This window comes from Alternaria arborescens (genome assembly GCF_004154835.1).
Source record: "Alternaria arborescens strain FERA 675 chromosome Unknown contig_23, whole genome shotgun sequence".
Lineage (NCBI taxonomy): Eukaryota > Fungi > Ascomycota > Dothideomycetes > Pleosporales > Pleosporaceae > Alternaria > Alternaria arborescens.
The window spans coordinates 89,226-113,477 of NW_021167878.1; the positions used below are offsets into that span (position 1 = coordinate 89,226).

The 24,252-nt window shown below is 51.8% G+C and overlaps 10 protein-coding genes across 10 annotated transcripts; 4 read left to right on the forward strand and 6 right to left on the reverse strand.

Moving 5' to 3' along the window:
- Positions 1–966: 966 nt before the first annotated feature.
- Positions 967–2,646, forward strand: AA0111_g8778 (hypothetical protein; the record flags this gene model as incomplete). Its single annotated transcript, XM_028655262.1, has 3 exons — positions 967–1,366; positions 1,465–1,762; positions 1,812–2,646. The coding sequence occupies 3 exons, from the start codon at positions 967–969 to the stop codon at positions 2,644–2,646; spliced, it is 1,533 nt and encodes a 510-aa protein (XP_028503509.1).
- A 479-nt stretch (positions 2,647–3,125) lies between these two features.
- Positions 3,126–3,736, reverse strand: AA0111_g8779 (hypothetical protein; the record flags this gene model as incomplete). Its single annotated transcript, XM_028655263.1, has 3 exons — positions 3,126–3,206; positions 3,268–3,596; positions 3,709–3,736. The coding sequence occupies 3 exons, from the start codon at positions 3,734–3,736 to the stop codon at positions 3,126–3,128; spliced, it is 438 nt and encodes a 145-aa protein (XP_028503510.1).
- A 983-nt stretch (positions 3,737–4,719) lies between these two features.
- AA0111_g8780 (NAD-specific glutamate dehydrogenase) lies at positions 4,720–8,018 on the reverse strand (the record flags this gene model as incomplete). Its single annotated transcript, XM_028655265.1, has 3 exons — positions 4,720–4,866; positions 4,919–7,625; positions 7,675–8,018. 3 exons carry the CDS (start codon positions 8,016–8,018, stop codon positions 4,720–4,722), a joined length of 3,198 nt encoding a protein of 1,065 aa, XP_028503592.1.
- Positions 8,019–9,387: 1,369 nt separating this feature from the next.
- AA0111_g8781 (hypothetical protein) lies at positions 9,388–11,085 on the reverse strand (the record flags this gene model as incomplete). Its single annotated transcript, XM_028655266.1, has 1 exon — positions 9,388–11,085. The coding sequence occupies one exon, from the start codon at positions 11,083–11,085 to the stop codon at positions 9,388–9,390; it is 1,698 nt and encodes a 565-aa protein (XP_028503591.1).
- An 801-nt stretch (positions 11,086–11,886) lies between these two features.
- On the reverse strand, positions 11,887–13,521 carry AA0111_g8782 (hypothetical protein; the record flags this gene model as incomplete). Its single annotated transcript, XM_028655267.1, has 1 exon — positions 11,887–13,521. One exon carries the CDS (start codon positions 13,519–13,521, stop codon positions 11,887–11,889), a length of 1,635 nt encoding a protein of 544 aa, XP_028503594.1.
- Positions 13,522–13,938: 417 nt separating this feature from the next.
- AA0111_g8783 (hypothetical protein) lies at positions 13,939–14,548 on the forward strand (the record flags this gene model as incomplete). Its single annotated transcript, XM_028655268.1, has 2 exons — positions 13,939–13,998; positions 14,051–14,548. 2 exons carry the CDS (start codon positions 13,939–13,941, stop codon positions 14,546–14,548), a joined length of 558 nt encoding a protein of 185 aa, XP_028503593.1.
- A 76-nt stretch (positions 14,549–14,624) lies between these two features.
- On the reverse strand, positions 14,625–16,341 carry AA0111_g8784 (hypothetical protein; the record flags this gene model as incomplete). The annotated part of the gene is made up of 2 exons (XM_028655269.1): positions 14,625–16,025; positions 16,072–16,341. The coding sequence occupies 2 exons, from the start codon at positions 16,339–16,341 to the stop codon at positions 14,625–14,627; spliced, it is 1,671 nt and encodes a 556-aa protein (XP_028503588.1).
- Positions 16,342–16,881: 540 nt separating this feature from the next.
- On the reverse strand, positions 16,882–17,673 carry AA0111_g8785 (hypothetical protein; the record flags this gene model as incomplete). Its single annotated transcript, XM_028655270.1, has 1 exon — positions 16,882–17,673. The coding sequence occupies one exon, from the start codon at positions 17,671–17,673 to the stop codon at positions 16,882–16,884; it is 792 nt and encodes a 263-aa protein (XP_028503587.1).
- Positions 17,674–18,180: 507 nt separating this feature from the next.
- Positions 18,181–20,842, forward strand: AA0111_g8786 (hypothetical protein; the record flags this gene model as incomplete). The annotated part of the gene is made up of 3 exons (XM_028655271.1): positions 18,181–18,424; positions 18,854–20,304; positions 20,351–20,842. The coding sequence occupies 3 exons, from the start codon at positions 18,181–18,183 to the stop codon at positions 20,840–20,842; spliced, it is 2,187 nt and encodes a 728-aa protein (XP_028503590.1).
- A 1,382-nt stretch (positions 20,843–22,224) lies between these two features.
- AA0111_g8787 (hypothetical protein) lies at positions 22,225–24,039 on the forward strand (the record flags this gene model as incomplete). Its single annotated transcript, XM_028655272.1, has 1 exon — positions 22,225–24,039. The coding sequence occupies one exon, from the start codon at positions 22,225–22,227 to the stop codon at positions 24,037–24,039; it is 1,815 nt and encodes a 604-aa protein (XP_028503589.1).
- Between the last annotated feature and the right edge of the window lie 213 nt (positions 24,040–24,252).

Sequence of the window (24,252 nt, forward strand, 5' to 3'; positions counted from 1 at the left end):
AATATACTAATGCCTGGTATACACTGTATAGCTTAAGACTGTCGAACTGCGAAGCTTAGGTGGTATCGTTAGCCGAGAGTTTATGGATGCGAGCTAGTGGGGCATGAGATCCTACGCAGAAGCACGATGACGTGCGGGCGCTCAAGTCCAGCCTCGTCTTCAGCGAAAGATAAGTTCAATCAGCTTCGAAGTAAGTTTCAGTACATTGCGATTTGCAACCCTGAGTCGCGTCCTTTGCATTTCTGCCAATCCTCTGGGGTCTCCGCGCGGCGCGGGTTTCTAGTGACGGCTTGATGCTGCCGCCGCCTCGGCAGTCCGGGCGATCCGCCATGTGCTGATAGAAGGTATCCGCAGCGCACGTTCTCGAGCAAGCAAACAGCTAAAGCCTCTCCAGACCACAAGCACGGGAGCTGCTGAGTTATGCGCCCTATATAAACATATCGTATTATGAGCACGGATCTCGGATTCCCAAGTCTTCCAGACTTCGTCCGAGCGGCACCATGTCACCACCATCCCCACTTTGTCCAACTATCTCGATCGTCCTTCCCCGCTTTTACAGGGAGTCGGGGATGGATGTGCATGAGCGCACCATGGCTACGCGAGCCTCTAGTAGACAGTGTCTATGTCGAAAATAGCGAGTCTTGCGGGACGCGTGCTCCCAGATGTCATACCGAGGTGTCAATGGAGCACACGACGTTCTGATTGCACCAGGCATGGATGCAAGAGGCCATGGCAAGCTCATGTGCCACAAAAGAAGGATAACCCCATGGCACCAATTGGCTGTTGGTTCCTAACATGCTCGAGGCAGCTGTCAAAGCTCGGCTTCCTTGTCGCCCCGAGAGTCTAAAGTATGTCGTTTACCCGCCGGTAGTCTACTCGGCCTGGCACACCATCTTCATGTGAATGCTACCATATATGCGTGTGTGCTGACAACCTGTGAAGCTCTAGCAATCGTCTCTGCCTGTCATGGCCGAACTCAAGAGCACGAATTTCTCGACCTCCTACCTACTCGGCGCCGCCGTCCTCCTGCTCCTGGGCTACAGGATCGTACAAAGATTCTCCATCAATGCGCGAATCCGCAAGCTCGGCGCTCGAGCGCCAGTTCGAAAGACATATTTCCCCTATGGCCTCGACATGGCGTATGAAGTCATTACCTTTGCCCTGAAGGATGAGACATACGCAATGTGGGTTGGCATGTTCCAGAAATGGTGTGGACCGGGGCGATACACAATTGAGGCTGGTATCGGCGAGCGCGTGCTTCTGACCGCAGACCCAGAGAACATCAAGGCGATTCTTGCGACGCAATTCAAGGACTATGGCAAGGGAGAGCAGTTTAGGAAAGACTGGCATACCTTCTTGGGTAACGGTACGTTGATAAGAGGGCGGAAGTTTAGGCCCCCCACTGTGCGGGACAACTGAACAGTCTTGGACTTAATGGATGGATGGCTGACAACCTTCGAACAGGTATCTTCACCACCGATGGGCAACTATGGCACAACTCACGCCAGCTCATTCGTCCGCAATTTGTCAAGGATCGCCTAAGCGATATTGACATCTTCGAGCAACATACCCAGATCCTCATTTCTAAAATCGCTGAGAGCGGGGAGATTGACACTCTGGACATGATGTTTAGGTATACATTGGATGCAGCTACGCACTTCCTACTTGGCCAGAGTGTAGGAAGTTTGGATGAACCGAAAACAGTCTTCGCAGATGCATTCTATAACGCTCAGCGTGTACAGAGCTTCGTAGCTAAAGTCGGGTACGCAAACTTGCTCACGTGCCTGAAACCTATCACTAACACCAAGCAGACCTCTAAACTGGCTTATCCCGCGAAAGCGCATGGGATTCTACGACTCCATCAAGATTATCAACGATTTCGTATCCACTTTCATCGACACAGCCCTCGCACTGTCCCCAGAAGAGCTTGAAAAGAAGACAAACCATGATGAAGGCTACACATTTCTCCACGCCATTGCAGGCTACACGCGCGACCGAGACATGCTACGCGACCAACTTGTCTCTGTTCTCCTAGCAGGCCGCGACACAACAGCCTGCACACTGACATGGGTAATCTACCACCTATCCATAGACCCAACCATAACTGCCAAACTGCGTCAAGAAATCCTCCAAACAGTCGGTCCCGACCGCCAGCCAACCTATGAGGACTTGAAAAACATGAAATACCTCCAACACATTCTGAACGAAACCCTTCGTCTGTACCCCGTCGTCCCATACAACGTACGCATGGCTCTCAAAGACACGACGCTCCCCACCGGCGGTGGTCCAGACGGCACGCAACCCATTGGTGTCCTCGCCGGCACACCGATCGGTTACTCGACCCTCGTTATGCAACGTCGTGCAGATTTGTATCCACCTACTTCCAGATCTTTCCCTCCTCCCGATGCTTTCGCACCCGATCGATGGGATTCATGGACCCCGAAGAGCTGGACTTATGTCCCATTTAACGGGGGACCTAGAATCTGTATCGGTCAGCAGTTTGCGCTTACGGAGATGGGCTATACGCTTGTGAGACTGTTCCAGCGATTCGAGTCAGTGGAGAACAGGATGGGCGGTACGGAACCAGGGATGCATGCTGATATTGTGCTGCAACCTGCAAAGGAGGTCAGAGTTGCTTTTAAGTAAGACAGGATCGGCTGAAGGGATGGATATCTGGCCTAGGAGTGTACTCTGAACATTGGTCCTATTGAATAGTTATGAGCGAATACCACTTTGTTGTATTGACCATGTACCCGAACATTCCCCTACGCTACGAATTTATCCCAACGTACATTAATCTGTCAGAAGGACTGCTTCCTGTTCTAGAACCACAAGCAGGTAAACACATTGAAGCACATTTGTATATGTTGGTTGAGAGCAGTCCTATTGTCTAACAACAAAAGCATCAAAAACGCCTGGGTATCTTATCATACACATTCCGAACATGAACGCTGACAACTAGGGAGGAAACTAGGCTTATCGTAACTCGTAACCAAGGGAAAATATGGTGGATCCCATGGCTCTCGCTCTACGTAGAAACAGGTGACGATGCAAGCGAAGCACGTAGCAAGAAAACGTTGCCGCAACGATCAAGCTTTATAGAACGAACAAACGCAAGAGCTTTCTCAGGCCTTGACGCCTCGAGTTCGCGGTGCGGCACGCTTGGTGGTCGAATCTGTGCCTCGTGCTTTGGCGGTACCTGCGGCCTAGATAGGAGTGTTAGTTAACACGGCTTTCTGTTATTCTACATGTGTGGGAATGACTTACCTTCTTTCCTGGCTTGCCCTCAACATCACCAACGATGTGCTCCGCCTTTCCAACAATCTTATCCACAACTTTCTCAGTCTTTGTCCTTGGCTTCTTGACAGTCTTCACGTTCGCACCGGTAGTCTTCTTTGGTGCTACAGCAGGTTTCTTGGTTGTTGTAGTAGTCTTCTTGGTAGTAGTTGTGGCACTGGTGGCCTTGGGTTTAGTAACGCGGCCAGAAGCTACTTTGCTGGTGCGGGGCTTCGATGTGTTGGCCTTGGTAGTCGTGCTGCGTTTTGTAGGTGCGATTGCGTTCTCAATCTGCTGAACAAGACGGGGCTTAGAGTTGCCTTTGTGGACAAGTCAGTATGCTACTGCGTATGTTCGGGAATGGCAACCGAGGTACTGAGGCGTGGTTGGGGGGCAGTACAAGGCAGTCTGTGAAGGGGGGAGGAACCTTACCAGTTCTCGCGCGCGTAGTTGCTGCCATCTTAATTGTTCTAGAGATTTCTAGATAGTGGATGGGTGTCTTTGAAGTGATTGTGTGGCGTGTGGAGTGATGAGTCGAAGCTGCGTGACGGAAGTTAGCACGCGTGCCGCATAGTGTGGAAGCAGTGCGCGAAAAGCGAAGCCTGTCAACGAGATATCTCTTTCAAAGACGAATTAGGGAGACGGGAAATGCAGGCGACCATTGCACACGTAGTAAGAAGACAGAAGAAGCGCGTTATGCAGAACGCGCGCGCAAAGCCGCTGGCATGACACCAACGTGCCGTTCAAAGTGCACAAAAGCAGGCGAATACATGGGGATTTGCGCTAGGAATACGAAAAGGTGGCAGAGAAAGCCTAGGCGACTTACTTACAGCTATCGGCGACAGTATTCCAGGAGCGGTTCGTGAATGCGACAAAGATTGTTGTCGCTGAAGGTGGGCGGTCGAGGTCAGAATGGGCGGGGGAAGCTCCCACTTTAAACTTCCAAGCGAGACGGAGGACGTGTCTCATCACAACAACACATGGCAAGGTCAGCTGAGCCAATGAGAGATCCGCTAGAACACATCATGTTATTTCGAGGATCAAGCTTCCCGATCGGGCTGTTTCGTTTTGGAATAGCCTACTCAGCTCTGCATCCTTTGCTACTCGAGTTGTGTGCCTCCCTCGCGATTCACCGCTCTCTGCGGCCCTACCACGTTATCGGGATCCTTTATGACAAGCACAAGGACTCAGCTGGTTACAGGCACGGATGAGTATTTGAGTATCTTCATAGCATAACCATGAATTGAATAACTTGTATTCATCTATCGTTCGTTGGTACAGCCAAAATAGCCGCCCGTCTCAGCACCCACACGATGGGATCCCCTAAGCGCCGTCCATGTCCATGGTCGGAGAATATCACTGACCCTCCTGAGGTAACTTTTGAATCCATTCCATAACGCCTTTTGAGCCCTGACGCTCATGCTCAATACTCATGAAAGCCTCCTAGTGCGCAGCTGATTTACTGCCCTTCGCCATACGCTTGTTCATGAAGTCGAAGAAAGCGAATTGACTGGCCGATACACCGTACTCGTAAACGAAGCGACTGGCGAGGTAGCTTCCAAAGATGGCACGAAGATAGTTGTCCGGTACCTGCATATTGATTAGCCCATGCCTCATTTGCACGGTATTGGTTATGACTTACCCTCTTAATGATCTTGTCTAGACCAATCTTCTCAAGCAAGATGTTTGGCAGCGCCTCCTTAAGGATCGACTCCCTGAACTCAACGTTGTGCCACAGCTCGGTGTTCTGAAGTTCCTCATCCAGCTTCGTGATCGCGTTACTGAGGGTGTCACTGAGGACGCTGCGAGGCTGACCAGTGTTCTGGTGTTCCCTCCAAATGGCCTCAAACTCAAGACGTGCATTGTTCTGAATAGTCTTCTGCACTTGGCGAACGTAGTTGTTGTAGAACTCCGGAGCCTGGCCGTCTTCACCAACACACATGTGCTTGAGGAAGCTCTCGTCGTCGAATGCCAGTGATGCGAGGACCTCAAGCGAGGAAGAAGTAACACCACCCTTGTTGGCTGAAGCATCCTTGTATAGAATGCAACCAGCCTTCTCGAGACGGAGCTTGGCGTCTTGGGTGATGAAGAGGTTAGCACCTTCCACAATGTATGGGATTACCGATTTGCCATCAACAATGAGCTTGTTGGCAGTTGACAGATCGATAGACTCAGGTCGACCACCACAAGGGACGAAGGAGTCGTAGTGCATGTCACTGCGGAGATGGAAAGTGTTTCGGAAGGTTGTACCGTTGTAGACAAGGTCTCCGTTTGGCAGTCGCTTGTTGGTGTCATCAACCAAGATACGGTAGCCTTCTGGTGAAAGCTTCGAAGCATCAAAGTGGTTGATCATCTTACGCTCCTTGGCTAGGCGCACAAGCTCCTCGTGGTTGATACCATTGTTGTCGACCAAGACACCGGAACCGTCAACGATTGCAACGTACTTCTCATTGCTGAGCAGGATCTCGTTCGAACCAAGATCACCGTCAGGACCACCTGTCTGCAGCTTGCGAACCTTGCTGGGGTCGAGGTTAAGCTTGCGGTAGATACCCAAAACGTACTCACGGACAGACAATGTCGTCATGCCGTATCGGTCGTGAGGGATACCGCCCAACTTGGGGCTCTTTCCGGTGAAAAATGACTTCCACCATGGGGCGCCTCGAGTGCGTGCATGCTCAGTGGCCCAGTCGACAAGATCAGCAGTGTTCTCATCAGGACCCATGAAGAGGATTTCTTCCTTGCCGTGGAGATCGACAATAGGATCCTTGATACCAGGACTGGTAGGAGGCAGGAGTAGATCGAGGATGCTGTCAATGTACTTCTCAAAAGCGCCCCGGGCCTTATCCTGGTGTTTGAAGTCAAGGAGCACGACGCCCTTGGAACCACCTTCCGGAATGTCCTTGTTCTTACGTTGCTGCGTGTTTGCAAGGTTGTAGTTCTCATCAAACATGGAGCGCGCGTTGATAGAGTAGGCCTCCTGACTCCTAGATTTGACAATGCGGATACCTCCACGAGCAATGTCACGGAAGCGGAGATGGAAACCACGGAACTCAGAACCGATGACAAGGAACATTCCATACAACGGCTGAGGGTACTCTGTGGATGGGAGGAAGGTGGGGTTCAGACGGAAGCTGATGGCGACCTTGGTAGGAGTATAGAAGTTCGTCTTCAGTACCGACTGATTGAAGACACGGAAGGCGGTCATGACCATCTCATGGTGATCGTTGGCAACTGCCTTGTTGATGGTATCGGTCAACTCCGCGTCTGTCTGAACCTTGTCAACCTGGAGACGGAGATAACTCAGAGTCGGCAGGAAGTCGTCCTCTTGGCCCCTGGTCTGGACGTAGTGAGTCTTCGCGAATGGAAGATACAAGGTGTGGACGAGTTCTGGGTAAGTCATGATGATCTCGTAGATGTAGTCAGCGGTAAAGGTCTCGGCACGAAGTCGGCGCTTCAGCTTGGAAAGCAGCTCGGCATGTACGCTGTTTTCTGGGTCCAGGATTGCTGATAAGGCAGTGTACTCGCTTCCCAGTCGGTTGAGGAAGTGAGTAATGAAGACCCACACGCAGTGTGCATAGATGGTCTCTTGTAAACTCAGTCTGCTCGTAGCGAAAAGCGTCTGGAACTTGTTTTGTGGAAGACAGTAGAGCAGAGAAACCTCCTTGGTGATCTGGTGGATTGAGGCTTCGATTGGTGGGTGCTTGGCACCGGCAGCTCCTGGAAGCGGGCGCAAGTAGAGGGACATGACGGTGTAGCCGTTGGAGAACTGCTCGACGTACTTTCGCGAGGTAGTCAGACCATAGTAATGGTACAGATCGCTCAAGGCACTGAAAAGACCCAATGCACTTCCGCGCTTGAATCCGACGACCAAACGCTTGTCTCTTGAGCCTTCGATATCGAAATGGTCAATGACCGGGCCCGTTCGCTCTACAGCGACCTGGAGGATTTGTTGGTAAACCTCCTTGGTGTTCTTGGTCGCCTTCTGCAGGAAACGCTTATCACCAATCTTCTCGATGTCGGTCTCCGTCTCGCTGGGGTTGGGGTCGACAAAGTCGCATTGGTAGACGAAATAGCATCGCAATTGCTGGTTTTCGCTTCCTGGCAGCGGGCTCTCGGAACGGAAGCTCTCTACACGGTATGCCAGACCGGGCTTGGATACAGCCAGGTACTTCTTGCCCAAACGTTGCTCGTATTGAGGGCCGTCGATGACACTCACACCGGGCCTGCTGGTATCGATGTACACGGCGTGGTCGGCAGCTTCCTTGTCAAGCCTGATCTCAAGACGCTTGTCGTCTCTGGCATATGCGGCGACCTTCGCGGCGTAGAGCGAGTGGATGTGGCTGATGATTCTGTAACGTTTGTTAGCGCAGTCGCTGAGGGAATTGCAGCCGTGCTTACGCATCTACCGTCTCGGTAGCAAAGTACATGTCGTCAATGCCCAGCTCGTTGTAGAACCACTTGGTTTCTGATTCTACGAGCTCTGGGGGCATGAAGCCCTTCTCCTCGACGCCGTCCATGACGGCCTCCATCTGCTGTGCCTTGCCCTCGAATACAGGAGCAACATAGCCGGAACCGCCCGATCCCTCCTGGGGGATCATTCGCGGCGTTGAGCTTCCTGAGCCTGGTGCGCTCAGATGTGTGGGAAGAGGTGAAGGGCGGCGGTCTGGGGTGTGAAGGAGCTGCTCGAGCTGCTTGTGCTGAGCCGGGTGGCCATTTGCGGCGTCAACTGGTGTGGAAGCCATGCTGGGCGTGTGCAATTGAACTGTGAGTTGTCCAAAAAGGTGCTGTATAGTGATTGAGACGAAGCCTGGTAGAAATGCGTGCTTAGTGAGACGCGTCAGGCGTGGTAAGAAAGCGCAACGAGTTTGGTCGATCGCGCGATAGTGGGGCGTTGAATAGAGGGGCAGTCGAAACCAAGCCTACAAACTTATAATTAGTCGGCCGTTCGATACAGATATACGAAGAATGTCAGATGCACCGCTATTTCGGGCCTCGCAAAATGCTATGATGTAGGAACGTTAGCTTACCTTCTAGTACAACCAACGAGCCGCAGCCGTCGATCACCGCTTCGGATAAGGATAGTAGAGGCAATTGGACAGATGATCCACCGCTCTTTGTTTGATGGGTCTGCGGAATCGGGAGAGCAAATTGTGTACAGGCAGATCTTGCAGTAGCCCGTATACCCGTTTAACACGTCCGATGCCAGTCAGGATGTGAGTGACAGCGAAGTATGTCGGTACAACGCTACAATCTTCCAGGTACCTGACGGTGAAACAGTAACCCTGGATGTGGATGATAACAAGATAAGATGATAGAGTACAGGAGAATGAGGCTTGCAGCCGATGAGAGTACCTTCCAATCCAGCAGCAAGAGCGGACCCCGTTGCCTTTATAACCCTTCTCGTCTCGTCTCATGGTCGTTGGATGCTCGGCGGCGGCGTACCTGAACTGGCCCGCCGCAAGCCGAATTTGCGGAGGTGCATGGGTAAGCCCGCTAGCGCTGCACCGTACCACCCAGACTTCACGTAATTAGAACGGGGCCCCCAAGCCGGTGCTTCAGTACTCGAAAGAACATGACCTGCAAAAAAGCCGCATCAGAGTTTTCCCCAGTGATGCCGAGAAAGCCTAGCCTTGCCTGCATGAGCTGCAGCTGTTGCAGTAGTGTCTCAATACCATACTCCCCACTACGCGTCCTGCAGAACTCACGATCCTTGGCGGAGTCTCCAAACGGTTTCCATGACTGTACGTGGCCCCTTGGTACTGGATTGCGTGCTGCACGTGGTCCCCGTCCGGCCGTTACAGGATCCATTGCACCATATTTGCTGCTGGTCGGTGATGAGGCGGGGAGTCATCCAGCCCGCCGTAGGTCACGATGCCCCGTCGCTTCCGAGCCATGGCCATTGCACGACCAGTGAAGCCGTCATTATACACCGCCCACCGTGTCACGATGCTTCCCCGTGTCAGGTGCTGTGCCACCGGCGATTACAAAGGCCTGGATTTCACGATCTTCGCCACTGTGCTGAACAATTAAGGTTCTATTCTCGTGCGAAGCTAGAATCTAGACTATGCCATCACGACTCTGTCGGAGAGCCGAAAGCACAAAGGCTGCCCCTTAATCATCCTCACTGTATTCCTTGCCATTGATCCTCAAAAGCACTTTGTATCCGTGTCCTCCTATCCAGTTCTTCTTCTTTCCCGCCTTTTCCACCTTTCTCAGTGCTGCATTGAGCCCTTCGTCAAGTTCATCCGGTTCCTTACTAAACTTGAAATCTACACACAACTTCTCGTTTCCTTTCTTTGTCGTCGTCCATTGTGAAGTCAGTTCCACCCTCTTCTCCCGAACCACACCCGCAGGATATACGCTGGCCAAAACTGCAGCAACGCGACCAGTATACATGCACCACCATTGCAAGTGTCCTGGCACGAGTTGCAGCATTCGGCGGTAGAAATCCTGCTCCGTAGGACTTATCGAACTGTAACCGCCATAGCGTTCGCAGAGGAAGATGGCAAGTATCGCGCGGTCTTCGTGACTCAAACCATGTGCGGCGGAAAACAATCCGGTGGTAGTGCTTCGAAGCGCAGATCCAGCTCGCAGATCCTTGACTTGAGCCATGTGTGCAAACATAGTATAGGCGAATGCTCTCGTCATACCGATGCTGAACAACTCTTGGTGCGATGGTGTTGGCATAGACATACTGGCTCTTTGCAAAACTTCCACAAACTCATGGCTCGACGGCTTGGCATACGATCTTGTGGCAGCCACTAAGGGCCAGTCCGACCAGTTTGCTGGGTCCATCTCCGCGAAATACATGCCTTCTCGTACACCTCCTTGACAGAAGTATACGTCCTTGATACTCGGTAGTGCTTTAGACAAGCAATTCACCAGGAAAGCTACTGCTGGAACCTGACTTGCTCTGCGAGCCGATACACGGAAGATTTCAGGAGTATCCTCTTTTTGAACGGCAGCTTGTATAGCCAGCGTATCATGGAATGCATCCTTGGTGGTACGGAACCCGTTAATGATAGGTATGGGATATGGTTGGATTGCATGCTCCGACATAAGTACGAAGCCCCAGCCACGAAAGCCACCACCAGACAGATAGAGTGAAAGGCCTTCGGGTGAATGTGAACGATCAAGCAGATGCTGTGGTATCTTTATGTCTTGAACTGCAGCTTTGAGATCCATGAGAACTTGACTTTCGAACGTCTTGAAAGCATCGCTGTCGGGAGAGCCTGCTTCTTCAAGCCTCTTGATAAGGGCAGCAGCACCGTACGGGAGGCTTGCACTTCCTTTCTCGCACATTTCAATTTCATCGTAACCGACCCGACTAGACATCCAGTTGATCTGCGTAGAGCCTCCACCTAGGTCCATCATGAGCCCTGTTGGCCTATGATATGAGCTTGCTACACCGAACGCTCCGACCCGGCCTTCCATCTCTTTCGACAGAAGTTGAACAGTCCAGCCGGTAGCATCTTTGATCGTATTTTGAAAGTCCTCAGAATTGCTAGCTTTTCTGGTAGCTTCCGTAGCTACAATGCGAATCTGCTTCTCAGGTACGCCGAAGTCTTCGCACGTCGCTTTGAAACGCAACAGAGATTTGACCACTTGCTTGATCGTAGCGTCTGGAATCGGCACGACTTGGCCATTTTCGTATTGAGCGTCATATAATGAAATAGCTGCCCGATCCAGATACACAGTCGGCAAAATTCTTTGTGTCCCTGGCGTTAGTTCGGTGATTGAGAAGCGGATGCCGTTACTGCCCATGTCAACCAACCCATGGAGGTGTCTTGACTCGTCTGTCGTGACCATTTTGGTAGCGCAGGTTCCCCAGATTTGCTATTGGTGCTCCAAATGTCAGCCAAGAAGTAAGCGGAAGAGACGGTGCGAGCCGTAGAAATTCGATGGCGTGATTGATGGGGTTCCAGTTCGAGGCTTAGTTTCTCTTACCCCCAGGAAACTCGTAGCGGCGTTTTTGGTGTTCCCGCTTTATGCAAGAGTGATATTGATTACCCCCAGGTTTCGGAACGTAGTTTCTATTACCCCCAGATTACTTGAGAGGTTGTAGCGACAGTGTCCGGTGATGCGCAGTGTTTTCTGGGGTAAACTTCCTGTGTTCGTGGTGACGTAGCGGGGTGTCCCACTGCTTGCACGAAGGAAAACTTCGGCACTAGCAGCCCGACCAATCATACAAGGTGATGACCATGAACCTGGGAAGGAACCTTCAACGCCCGCGGCCGTGACGAAGGCGGAAGTGTCTGTGAAAGAATGGATCGCGAGATCGGTCCTGCTCTGTATTCGCTAAGCAACGTGGTGGAAGGTATCGCTGCTGTGGTGATTCGCGAATCGCGGTCAGTTTTGGGGAAGGGAAGCTTGGTAGATATCGAGCGAACGTCAAAAAGACTGTTGTCAGCAAAAAACCTGATTGAACCAATCACAACTGAAAGTACAGATACAACACGGAGAAGATGGGATTGACTACCTGTTGTGCATGGCAGAGGGCGTACGGCTAGCTGGGAAGGGCTGAAAGCCTGTAGTAGGCATCATTCAAACTAAGAGCGAGTGTTGCCCTTCTATGAGCCCTACAAAACACTCGACTCTTAGCATGTTCGTTCAATTCGGTTTCTTCGATTGCTGAGCAGAACGCGATGGCCGAAGCATACCATAGCAGTCAACAAGAAACTGCCGCTCGAAGAAAAGAACATGCAGAACGTAAATACCGGCCACTGCACCCATACTAATTAGGTCTCCAAGGACGCCGAGCCTTCCAAAAAATCCAATTACAGGTTTTGTTCGCATCAATGTAGGTATGATGACCGCGGGTGCCACTGCGGTAAGGGAAGGCAGCGTCTCGAGTACATTGAACTCGGAGCCGTTTCTCGAAAAGAATCTCCTGATGAACCAAGTATTCCAGACGATACGCAGACCCATGTTGACTGTATTTGCAAGCACTACGCCGTTGCCTCCCATCTCAAGCTTCCCGATAAAGAACCATGCACTGCCTGCAAAGAGTGCGAAGAAGATGCCCATGGAAACGGATTGTGCATATAGCTCTTTGTTGGTGGCCACCGCGGCTACAAAAGCTTCAGTCACTCCGTTGATAGCGAGGAAAGGTATGTAGTAGCAGTATGTTGACAGCACCTTTGAAGCCGAGGTCGCAGACCACTTTTGTCCTGCGACGATGGAAAGGAGCACAGGAGCCAGTTCAGGTCCCAGTGTGACTGCAAACAAGGAGATGATTCCATAAAGACGAAGTATGGTACTCAAGACTTTAGAAGCTTGCGCAAGGTTGTCCTTTTGTTCATTTGACTTCTTCGGATCTTTCTTCTCTGTTCCAGGCGACGATCCTACATTGGCGCATAGTTTTGCAAACATGTTCCTGCTACTTTCTTCGATGGGCTGGAAAAGCATGCGTGCGATCAAACCTCCATAGTTCGAGGCAAGCGCATAGGCGCCTTGGTCTGCGAGAGATGCCAATGTTGTTATAAGGAGAGAGTCCCCCTGGGTGAGAACATACTTCAGAGCCGATTGCAGACTAAGAGACGCAGTCAGTCGCAAAAGAGGAGCCGAGAAGTAGTTTATCAAAGTCGGATTCTCCTGAGTTGATGGAACTCTTTCCGGGAACAGCGAAAAGCCATCATTCTTCGCAACAGGCCACGTTTTGTACGAATACACAATGAGCAAAGCCAAGGCATACGCCAACTGTCCGATAGCGAATGGCAAGACTCCGATGTCTAGACCAGCTCGACTAGCCAAGATCGCTGAGCCACATGTACCGATGCAGCGCAGCAAAGTAGCAGAGCTCTCAGCCGATGCTCGAACCTTGTAGAGCAGCTTCTGCTGTACAGCCGAAAATGCCGGCTCGCTGAGCAATTCCAAGAAGGCGGCCAGACAATACACAAGCAACGCTTCCACAAAGTACGGAACATGCGGCGTATCGGATCGCAGCCATAGTAGCGCGAGAAGATACGCCAGAGGCGTGCCGAACAGGACAGCCAAATATGAAAGGTTGACGACTGCCTGGGTTCCTTGTGCCTGACGTTGTAAAGCCACACGCAGACTCTCGCGCGCAAAATACAACACGGAGATGGAAAAGAGCTCAAGTTGAGCTGAAACGCCCAATAACTCTGGTGATAGGAATCTCAACAGAACCTGGTTGACGGCAAACGTCAGCGCCCGAGAAGCCACCTGCAGTAGGATGAGAAAGGTGGCTCCCTTCGCGGAAGCGGAAAGTATTGAATTCGACATGGTAAAGCCTGGGTCTGACCGGAAATGACGAGGAAGCTTTGGAAATGATGTAAATTAAGTTCAGGACGGCATCTTGATTGGTTGTGACGTTGTGGATGCGGTGTGTTTGAACAGCTGTGGTCGTGGAACGGGAGCTGTCGGTGTCTGAGAACGGTTAAGCGTGTTTGTTCTCCTGCGAGGTACAGCTCAGGCCTTGCTCCAGCTTGATGACACGCGACACGACACGATGTGAGTCTTAATCAGCGCACAACACAGGACTAACAATGGCTCGAATTTCAATTCTCATTCCGCACGCTGGAGACGATGGTGGTGGTTGACCCGAATTTGTTTGCGAGGACCGAGCGGCTGCTGTTGCGACCGTTGCGCCTCGAAGATGCAGAGGATATATTGTTGATGCGGAAGCATCCGGAGGTTATGATGCATACTTCTATTCTCCCTTCGGATGATCTTGAGGGTGCGAAAGCATGGATACAAGGTGTAAGCATATCGTCCCATCGATTACAATTGTACATGCACTAACCTTCGGCAGTGCCACCAGGTTGAAGGGAACTGGAACTTCGCAATCGTCCTCCTAGCGCCACACGAAGGACCCGATGTCATCGGACTGATCGGAGCAGTCCGCGCCCCAGAGATCGGCTACATGTTCAATGCCTCGTACTGGGGCCATGGGTATGCTACCGAAGCGTTGCGCGCATTTATGCCATTGTTCTTTGAGCATTACTCAGGACGCGACTTGGCAAATTACATGCCGGAAGTCCTCGGACGAGCCTCACACAATGGAAATACAAAGGATGAGCATGTAGAAGACGATGACAGGATCATCAGGAACAGGCTTGCGCCGAGATACGACTATGCAGAGGCACATACCGATACCGAGCTGGCATCTAGTCAGAATGTCTTGGAGAAAGTCGGTTTCAAGCTACACGAGAAGAGGGAGAATGACTTTGAAAATCCTGTCCTAGGATTGCGGTCGACTTATATTTACAGGATGTACAGAACTGCTGCTGAAGCAAAGCTTCCTAGGTAGTCTCGCATAGGAGCAGAGTATCTAGATAAGCCAGCTTTGCGCATACCATCAGTTCTTCTGTAACATATATGTAGTATCACCAAACCACTTTGGCCATTGAATGGTCGATCCCGTCTCCTGTTTTGCCTCGGAAACGTTCTGCAAGCTCGCAAGCTGTGGCTTCTGATTCTTTGATACCCTTCCTTTTCTTGTTTCTCTCCATGTCACTATCACTTGATTCATCCTCGCAGGGCGTGGTCACGACACCGCCCGGCATCTTTCGGAGCCTTGGGTCATCTTCAAGCTCTGGACCAGCGTCGCTGTGTTCTTCTGCGGCGAATTCACAGTTGTCAGTCTGATGGGTGATGTGCTTGTCGGTGTATACCTTTGTGAAGTAGTCAACAGCTGATGTGATCAGACTCGACACGGCTGACTGGGAGGATGAGACAGTAGAGGGCGGTGATACGGGATCAGTGTATCTGTGTCGCCAAAGGGGTATCTTCCATTGAGATGACTGGTGGCGTTCAAACTCTGGCGTGTCTGGTATATCGTCGAAATATTCCTGAGGAGCGATAAGGTCGCCTCGTCCGCAAGCCCTCATCACACCTTCTCCAGAAGACCCTGGACACCAACTTGCATTTGGTGTAACAGATGTACGATGTATTTCAGGTATCTCAAAAGAGTAGTTGAGTGGGCTTCCTATGGACGGGTCTGAGCCGTGACGTTTTCCGTCTTGTGGACTTTCGACAGGTGTCGCCTCTTCCGTCTCGAATTCGATCCGCGGAGCCGACTGGGTCTGCCGGAGACGATGTACTGAGGGTATACGTTGAACTGGCTGGGAACTGATGTCTTGACGCTCAGAGCGATTTTCATGCGTGCGTTCAAAGTGCGACTGCTTTTGCCTCTTTTTCTTCGAAGAAATTCGGGCTCGGTTCAGAAACATGGTGTTGTGCTTACGACGATAGTTCTTTGGCACTGCTGCCTGACATATGAGTCGTGAGAAGAAGCCAGGCTCCGACAATGAGCTAGAACTCTCTCTTGATAAGGAGCCTCGTGAGTCCTCGCGAACGACAATGGCTGGTGGCCCGTCTGTCCACCCGCTTGCCGCAAATTGTGGAACACAACCGCTGCTTTGCCTGCGTGATTTGCGTTTCTGACTGACATGCTGTGCTAACTTCTCTTCGTTCGATGGCCCAGCGTAAAGGTCAGGCCATGAATCCGTTTCAGAAGGCGGACGGGCTTGATGACCCGCGGCTGGAGAGAAGTGGTAATGAGAATGAGATCGTAGAGCTGTAATGAATCTCGTCTCTTTGCGCTGCTGGAACAAAGGAATGTGATTTGCGCTCGAAGGGGGTAGGTGAGTATAGGAAGCTGCTAGTAATTGCAAAGCAATGATGCGGACGAGAGTTTCAAAAGCAGTCGTCTTGCTTGAAGAGGTAGCTGGCAGAAATTCGTGGTTTTCTAACTGTCGGAGTAGCTGGGTAGCAGTAGGAAGCGCCTGTGTATGTCAGGACAAAGACAAGTCGATTACACAAGTAGCTCACTCGATGAGGCTGCCGTGCTCTGGGCGTCCAGAATTCATCGCATTCTTGCGACTGCAGCCAATCCGCAATCTCTCTTATGATTCGTGCCTCAGCTTTCGCAGATGTGAATAATTCATTCGGGGTATTTTGCCGGTAATCCTCCTTGGGACGGGTCACGTATCCACCGTTTTTGCCAAACAGCCAATGTAAGGAGAGATACTGCGTGTCGGAAGTGTCCACAGGCTGTTCTGGAATTATGCGGATACTGAGCTTGCCTGGTGGTCGCTGCATCGGAAATAGGTAGAGGTGGATTGTGTGCAGAAAGTAAGAGACAAGGGAAGTCAAGTAAAATACCATAGGTTGATGTAAGAGACTATGTGGTAGGCGCACTGGTGATGGCGTGGAAGGCTCATGCCATACATGGTGGCACCGTATACGAGGGGAAAACCGAACAGGTAAAGACATAACAAGCTTTACCTTGCAGCCTACATTATCTTCTAATAAGAAAACTTATTGAGATTAACAGTATTGTAGTCTTCTAGGCTTTTAATCTATATCTATATAGCTCTCTGTATGCTCTTGTGTAGTAGGAAGGAGTACTCTTAAAGAGGAAGTTTTTTTTCTTTAATACAGTGGTGGCGCAACTTCGTTACAGATACTCCATCGTAGCGCTCTCTCCTACCATGCTCTACATTTTGTGTCGAAACATCTGCAGTCATCGGGCCTCGAATTTTCATGCTCCTGTCCATGTTCAAGGTTGCGCCACTACTCGTTCGTATGAAGGAGCATACAGTGGTCCTACTTCTTTTGGCCTCTACTTTCCCATGCACCTCATGTGCCACCCATGGGCGAGTCATCATGTGTTTTCGACGTGCTAGAGTCTGCACCAGCAGAGCCTATCACTGCCTTCTCTGCCACCAGATGCGAGCCTTCTGACGTTTTCGCGATTACCAAGCGCGACTTCTCCCCTCTCTTTGCTTTGGCTTCATTCAGCCTGGCGAGAAAGCTCGAGGACGCGGATGAGCCCTGGTTACTTGTAGCAGTCTGAGTGTTCGCAGTGGTCGGGATGTTCCTCGCAGCGTTCTGGTCATCGCCTGGAGTATGCGTGACCTCAGTCGCCTGTTCTGCATCGCCAGCGTTGTCGACAAGATCATCGCGCGGTCGCAGACGTCCAACCTTTGCTACCAGCTTTGCGGATCCCAGAGCCAACAAGTCGACTGATGGCAGAGACCGCAGGACCTGTGATTGAGTCGAAGCGTTCACATCTGGCTTCACGAAAAACATGTCGGTTCCGATGGTCGACGTCCAATGGCAACTTAGTAACTGGCCGTTATACATGATCAGTGGATTCGATGTGTGAAGGCCGACGACTTGGACTTCTCCCATGGTAGCCGTCTCTTGCACATCGTTATTGTTGTTGGCAGCGAATTCAGCTGGTTGACCTCGCGCTGCATTCAGCGCACGCAATCTGCTCTTGAGTAAAGTTGGGTGACCCGGTCTACCCTGCGAGACCATGGGAATTTGCGCAGAGGGGACATTGGACAAGTCGAGCGGGATATAGAAATCTTCTGTCTCATTGTCGTCGTACTCGTACTCCCATTCATCCTCTTCGGGTTTGGCCATGGTTAGCGGCTTTGTCGTGCGTTGGCGCAAGCTTGAAGGATTGCAAGGTCAGCAGTGGTGGGGCTACTTGACAGAAGCGTACGAATTGACAACGAATTTGCTCGAGCGACTAGCCTCAGCACGTAGCAGCTCGTTAGATCAAATGACATTATAAATGTTACATTTGATCATTCTTCCATCCAAACCAAGCACGGTTTCGTTACGAAACATTCTCCCCGTAGCTCAGTTGGTTTAGAGCGTCTGACTGTAATATCTGCTGTTATCAGAAGGTCCCTTGTTCGACTCATGGTGGGGAGACAGTTCTATCTTTTTTGGCCGTTGCGAGTTCTCTTTTGCCATAAGATGATGGCAGGATGGATATTATTGCGCTCAGCCTACCATGCTTGCTTTTTGTATAGCGCGATCAACCGACAAGGGCGTTGCTACTCAGACCTCGTTCCCATGCTTCCAATCTGGCCCTTGTCTGGGGATTTCCACAATCAAGATCCGTCATAGAGTGGCAGAAGTATGCAACAAGCCACAGCTAAGACCAGTCAACCCCTCCCCATAGTGTGGATAATGGGTGTGCAGCAGCCCGTGCCTGGAAGCCAAGTTGCGAGCCGCATGGCTGCCGAGGTCCCCGCTGCATCTCTAATTAGTGGTGACGACGTGCGCCCAGCCGGCAGCTATCAGACATGCATCAAACACCAAAGATACGCGCCACCTCAATTCCAGCTTCCATCGCGCATCTTCTTCCATTGTTACATTGTGCGTAAGCTCACATTGAACGCTTCACATCCTCCAAGTCTGGTTTTGGTATCAAATCGGCTGGCTACGGCCTTCTGTCCGCATCAGTAAGTGTGCTTCCGCGCATGTCCGGCCAGATTATAGCACTTCAAGTCATCATGACCTTTCCGTCACCTCCGCGCCCTCCCCACTTTTGCATATGCCATTAGCTCAGTTCACATGTTTGTGGACCTTGCGATGGCCTCCATGCTGCCGATCATGCCGGTTGTTACCTACACTTGCCATCACCGGCATCGCGTCGCATGGTCGATTGCAGGATCTCGAAGCCACACCTGCCACACCTGACATCTTTTTGTCAGCCATCCGGCAGTATCGGCTTCAGGTCGTTCCTACTCCGCTTCAAACGTTCCCTGCCTTGCCTGTTTGAGCCTTGGATGAAAAGCTAACCAGTCAGTGCCCATTGTTCCATACCTTCAACATGGCGGAGGGCAGGTCCCACTTCAGGCGGTCCTTCCGTCATCGCTTCCTTCGTCATCCATATCTTCAATAGATGTACCTGAGTACGCTCCGATAGCAATATATCCTCCGACCGAATCACCAAACGCTGCGCAGGACGCTTCCGAAACCCAGACCCTACCCACCATCGACATTCCTATAGCGCATTCTTCCCCATCAGAGCCAGCTGCGGAAGCTTCCACGTCTCTCGCTGGCCTCGACAACTCGTTGAACGAGGACGACGTTCAAATGAAGGGCAGGAAACCCGCCATCGCCGCTGCGGGCACCTTCTTTGGGTTGTTCTCGTTCTCGCAACTATACCAAAACGTTCTTTTTGAAAACTTGACCCCCTCGAGCGAACGCGCAGATGAGGCGGAATGGGTCGCATCGTCACGGTCCTGGGTAGACCGGAAGGCTTGTGGTTGGTTCGGTATGTGTGGCCTGTCGCACCTGAACAAGGCACAATGGACTACGCAGACATTCAAGGCCCACAGCCAGAAGACAACGGAGGACAGGGATGAAGTCAAGTTGAACTTGAATGACTTTTGGAACGATGCGCGGAACATCCCCGCTGATTACACGCCGGACGACGCACTCGAGGTACCGCAATATGTTTTGGACCACGCGCCGCTCATTCATCTCTTCTCGGGAGAGGAGTACTGGCCAGGAGACATGGCAGAACACTTGATACACACCACACCACATCTGAATTACACGCCTCTGCAAGCATCTAGTGATCACCCGAACATCAGCAATCTTGGAGACCTTAACAAGTGGGGACGATTTGTATATCTCCAGAGCGATGACAATGTCGAGGACCGTCCGTCGTGGTTGGGTGCGGACTACAACATACCCAATGCGCCAAGTGATGGAAATGATGACGACGACGACGACGAAGACTATGATGGCGATTACCATAGCGGGCCTCCTGGACACCTTATAGAGGACAAGGATGGCAAAAAGTCTAGCTGGTGGCATGTAGGTGATGGCGATACTAGGGACCGAGGCGGTATCCGGCCAGACCCCACAGCCCCAGGACTTCCAGTCCCTTCGAACACAAATGAAGGCGATGAGCTTGTTGATGACAACGATGACAAGCATTGGAGATCAGAGCTGCGTTACAGTCGCCGCAGCTTCACTGGCAAGAAAGTTGTTGGTGGTAGAAGTGATGCGCCCGTCCCGTTGGTTGTAGTAGACAAGGGTGATGGTGTGGTTGACGCTTTCTGGTTCTTCTTCTACAGTTACAACCTTGGAAATGCTGTGTTCAACATCCGCTTCGGCAACCACGTTGGTGACTGGGAACACACAGTGGTCAGATTTCAGCATGGCGAGCCCAAGGCAGTGTTCTTCAGTGAGCATAGCTTTGGTGAAGCGTACACATGGGACGCTGTAGAGAAGAGTGGACAGAGGGTGAGTCTATTGTCCTAGCGCTATAATGCGAAACTAACATGCCTAGCCCATCGGCTTCTCTGCCACCGGTACCCACGCCATGTACGCGACAGCAGGTGTACATCCATACGTCCTGCCCGGTGGCATTCTGCACGATGTGACTGACCGTGGTCCTCTCTGGGATCCCGTCATGAACATGTACTCGTACAAGTACGACTATCGATCTGACCGACTGGTTGCATCCAACCTTAACCCGCGCGCACCTACCTCGTGGTTCTATTTTGCTGGTCACTGGGGCGACAAGTTTTACCCACTTAGCGACCCTCGACAATACCGCTTTTTGGGCCAGTACCATTACGTTAACGGACCGCTAGGCCCCCGCTTCAAGAACCTAGGGCGACAAGAAATTTGTCAAGGCAACGGTGAGTGCGTGCTCAAGGGACGACCCGGAGAGAAATCACGCATCACGAAGAGGTGGACTGATGTCGGCGAAGGTGAGGAGATGAACGAGGAAGACGCGAAGCGCATCTTCGGTGCCGAGTATGATTCGGCGTCTTGAAGATGCGATTGACGAGAACATGACATTATCGATAGCGACGTTTTGTTGACACTCACTGTATAGCTGCATGGCGTTTTCTTGTATCTGTACCATACTTGGTTAGCGTCGTTTGGAGATACCTAAGTAGCACAGCATGCGCATATGTTTATTCATTCTACAGATCTTTTGCGCACATCAGTGGCGCTGTTCACAAAACAAATTGAGTCTGACGTAGCCGTCGTGACTCAAGGGGCAACTCGACTCCATATCAAACTCTGCAAAGAGTTGTTCCTTGCCGTGCTTGGTATACATTCACCTGGACTCCTCGATTGGGTAAGTCAAGCGGGCAGCAACTCGCCGAATCGGGGCGATGATCGGAGAGGGCAAGATTCGGGGTATAGCTGTTGTGACGCAACACCTTCGGATTTTCGGACTACGTTTTGTACATGACGATGCTTCACAAGGTTCTTCGGGATCCATGGCCGCAGTCAGCTCGGCGGCTGCATCTGCATACGGAGCCGCACAGGGTCTGTTGTTGATGAGAATAGCATGCGGTTGCGCTTTGCCGCATGCAGTCTGACGGGCTTGTAGAGGCAGGGGTGAAGGGGTGCGACTCTATGAGCGCATACTATGCGTAATGGCGTGACCACTGACGAACTTCCCAGACGCGCATCATTTTCTAGCTGGTAAGTTGCTGTCGCTAGAAAATGTTTCAGGCCCTTCTTCGGTTTCGCAGAGTCAGGGCATACGTGTTATGGCGCGAGATAAGTCATCGTTGGCTCATCTCATCATCACTCAGAGCGTCTGTAGTAGGCGATTGGTGGGGGAGGTTGATGCGGCGGGGCTAAGCAGTCTATCTTATCAGGGAAGCTGCGAGCTGGCGTGCATGGGTGATGGTCCCTTCACCTGCATCTCCCTATTGTGTATGTAAACCTCAGCGCCCCAGCCTAGATTCAGCCTCTGACACATCTTCGCTGGAATATATTTCTACTGCCTCTCCCATATCTCCTGTTTCCTGCGTGTTTCAAACCCCTCAAGATAAGGCTAATCACGTCCTGTGCTACCGGTCTTGCGACTGATCATCCGCCGCCTGCAGTAGACGGCTTGTTTCGTTTAGCGTGTCCCTAGCGACGTCTGTGTGGACATCATAGGTACACCTGCCCACAGGCTATCCCCCTCACACCGCTAGGGTAGTGGTCAACGTCGCAACGAGGCATGAAGCCAACAAGACGATAAGGAACACGCTGCCCCTACCGCGACGCGTTTATACCATACTATTACCTCGCAACATACCCTATCAACATATCATCTGTGCCACGTCCTCGCGCCTTGCCTAAGAGGACTTGACTCCTCTATCGCCACCACCACATCCTACGTCGCTGCCCAACTTAGACTACTACGCCATGGCGGCCATACAGCAACATCGACCGCAGGCCGGCCGACAGGTCTCCTACAACGCACCAGAACCCACCACCGAACCCGCGACGGCATTGTTGCAGCCTGTACGAACCTTGGATCAGTCAGAAGAATGGGTCCTCTTCTCCCCAGGTGCGCCTTCTGCTACCACTCGCACACATACCACCTCGACCGACCGAACGCCACGGACAGCTGGCCTGTCACGCTTCAGCGAGTTTGGCTCACTCGAGACTGCTGCGCAGTCTGAACAAGATGAAGAAGGTGGCTCCTTTCTTGGGACAGAAGAGGAGCTAGACAGCTTAGACGACGGGCTACACGCCTTCCATGAGCCATCTGAATATGGTGCGCCGTTGAGCAGACTACAAAGCAGGCTGCAGGAAAGCGGCGATACTGTACTACCGACCCATGATGGATTGGGCGAGTTCAAGCCCGACGCGACTATGCAGGAACACATGTGGCAGTTTGAGCGACAGCGGCGACGAGCACCCAGACGACGTTCCAGCGTGCAGCGGCACCTTTCCGTCCTCGATGACCACGAGGAGACCAACACAGAGCAGGAGAAGCGACAGCGCATCGAGAGATGGCGACTTGAGCAAAGCAAAGCATTATTGGAAGAGATCGAGAAGGAGACAAGGCGGAGGCGGCGAATGAGCATGGTCAGCAATGGAGCGAGTCGGGCTGATGCGCAAAAGGCGACAACGAGCACAAAACCACACACTGCGCAATCCGTGTCAGATGTGAGCGACTCTTCAGAGGAAGGCACCGAGAATCTCTCCTTCTGGCAACGGATCACGCGACGGGTCATCAGAGATCTTATCGGTCTGGATGAAGACACTCTTTCGGTCATCTTTGGAGAGGCTCTACCTGATGAGGCCGCAACGCCCACACCAGGATCGCCCGCCATCGAGTTCTCAGCAGACAAGGCTCTACAAGACGCAGGCATCGACGCGTCCCGTTTTTCCGATGATACCTGGCAGACAAAGCTGCTCGAAAGAGTAGCCCAGGAACTGGGATCGTTAGTCAATCAGCTTTCTGAGCATCCTGGAGCTTTCTCAACATACCAGCGAACACAATTAACACCAGAATACGCGGGTCTTACACCAGTGATATCCAACACGACAGTCGTATCTGAGCCCCTGTCTTCGATACCGAGTTCACAACCTACCACAACACCTTCCTCCGCTCACTTCGCACCTACCTTCCCCGCGCAAACCGCAAACACCTACAGCGAAGCATCACTATGGGGTATCGAAGAGGAGCCCACCGAAACCGATACTGAAGCAACGGCCTCCTCTCACATCCACAACCCTTCCGTTCCCACCACAACCATCGCTGATGACCTAGCCCGAGAGCGCGAGTACTGGGAACGCGAAATTGACGTAAAGATGATCTTCAATTTTCTCATGAAACGCTTCTCGTCGCGCCGACCCAGCATCTCCTCTTCGCAACCTGTTCTCCCACCCCAACCCATCCGTACCGCTAGCGCCCCTTCTACAGCTACAAACGACAACAATCTTAGTTCCGCCCGCCGAGCAGCCATTATCCGCCAACACCACCCTTTGGTAAATCGGACGACGTCAGATAGTAGACTCCCCACGTCGTCCGCCCCTCACTCGAGGGAGTCGCGTCGCTTCGCTACTTACTACACACCTCCAGCCAGTGGCTTGAAGGACAAGACAAAGCTGAGGAGTAGCTCAAGCTGCGCTAGTCAGAGCACCAAGAAGAGCAAGAGGAGTAGCAATTCACAAAGGAATTACTGGGACCTTGGTGGTAGCGTAGGCAGTGGGAGTGTTGTCGGCTAGGTCGGCATACCTTGAAACTAGAGGGGAAGAAGAGACATGGTTGGACAATTGAACGGTCATCGTCATTTATCACTTTTTGGCATTAGAACGCACAGACGACATTACGCATAGCATGAGCATAGGTTATAGGAGTTGGATGGACGGGATACCGGCTTTGGATAAAGCCACGGCAAGCGCATTTCTACTCTTTCACTTTTGGGCATCAAATCAGAA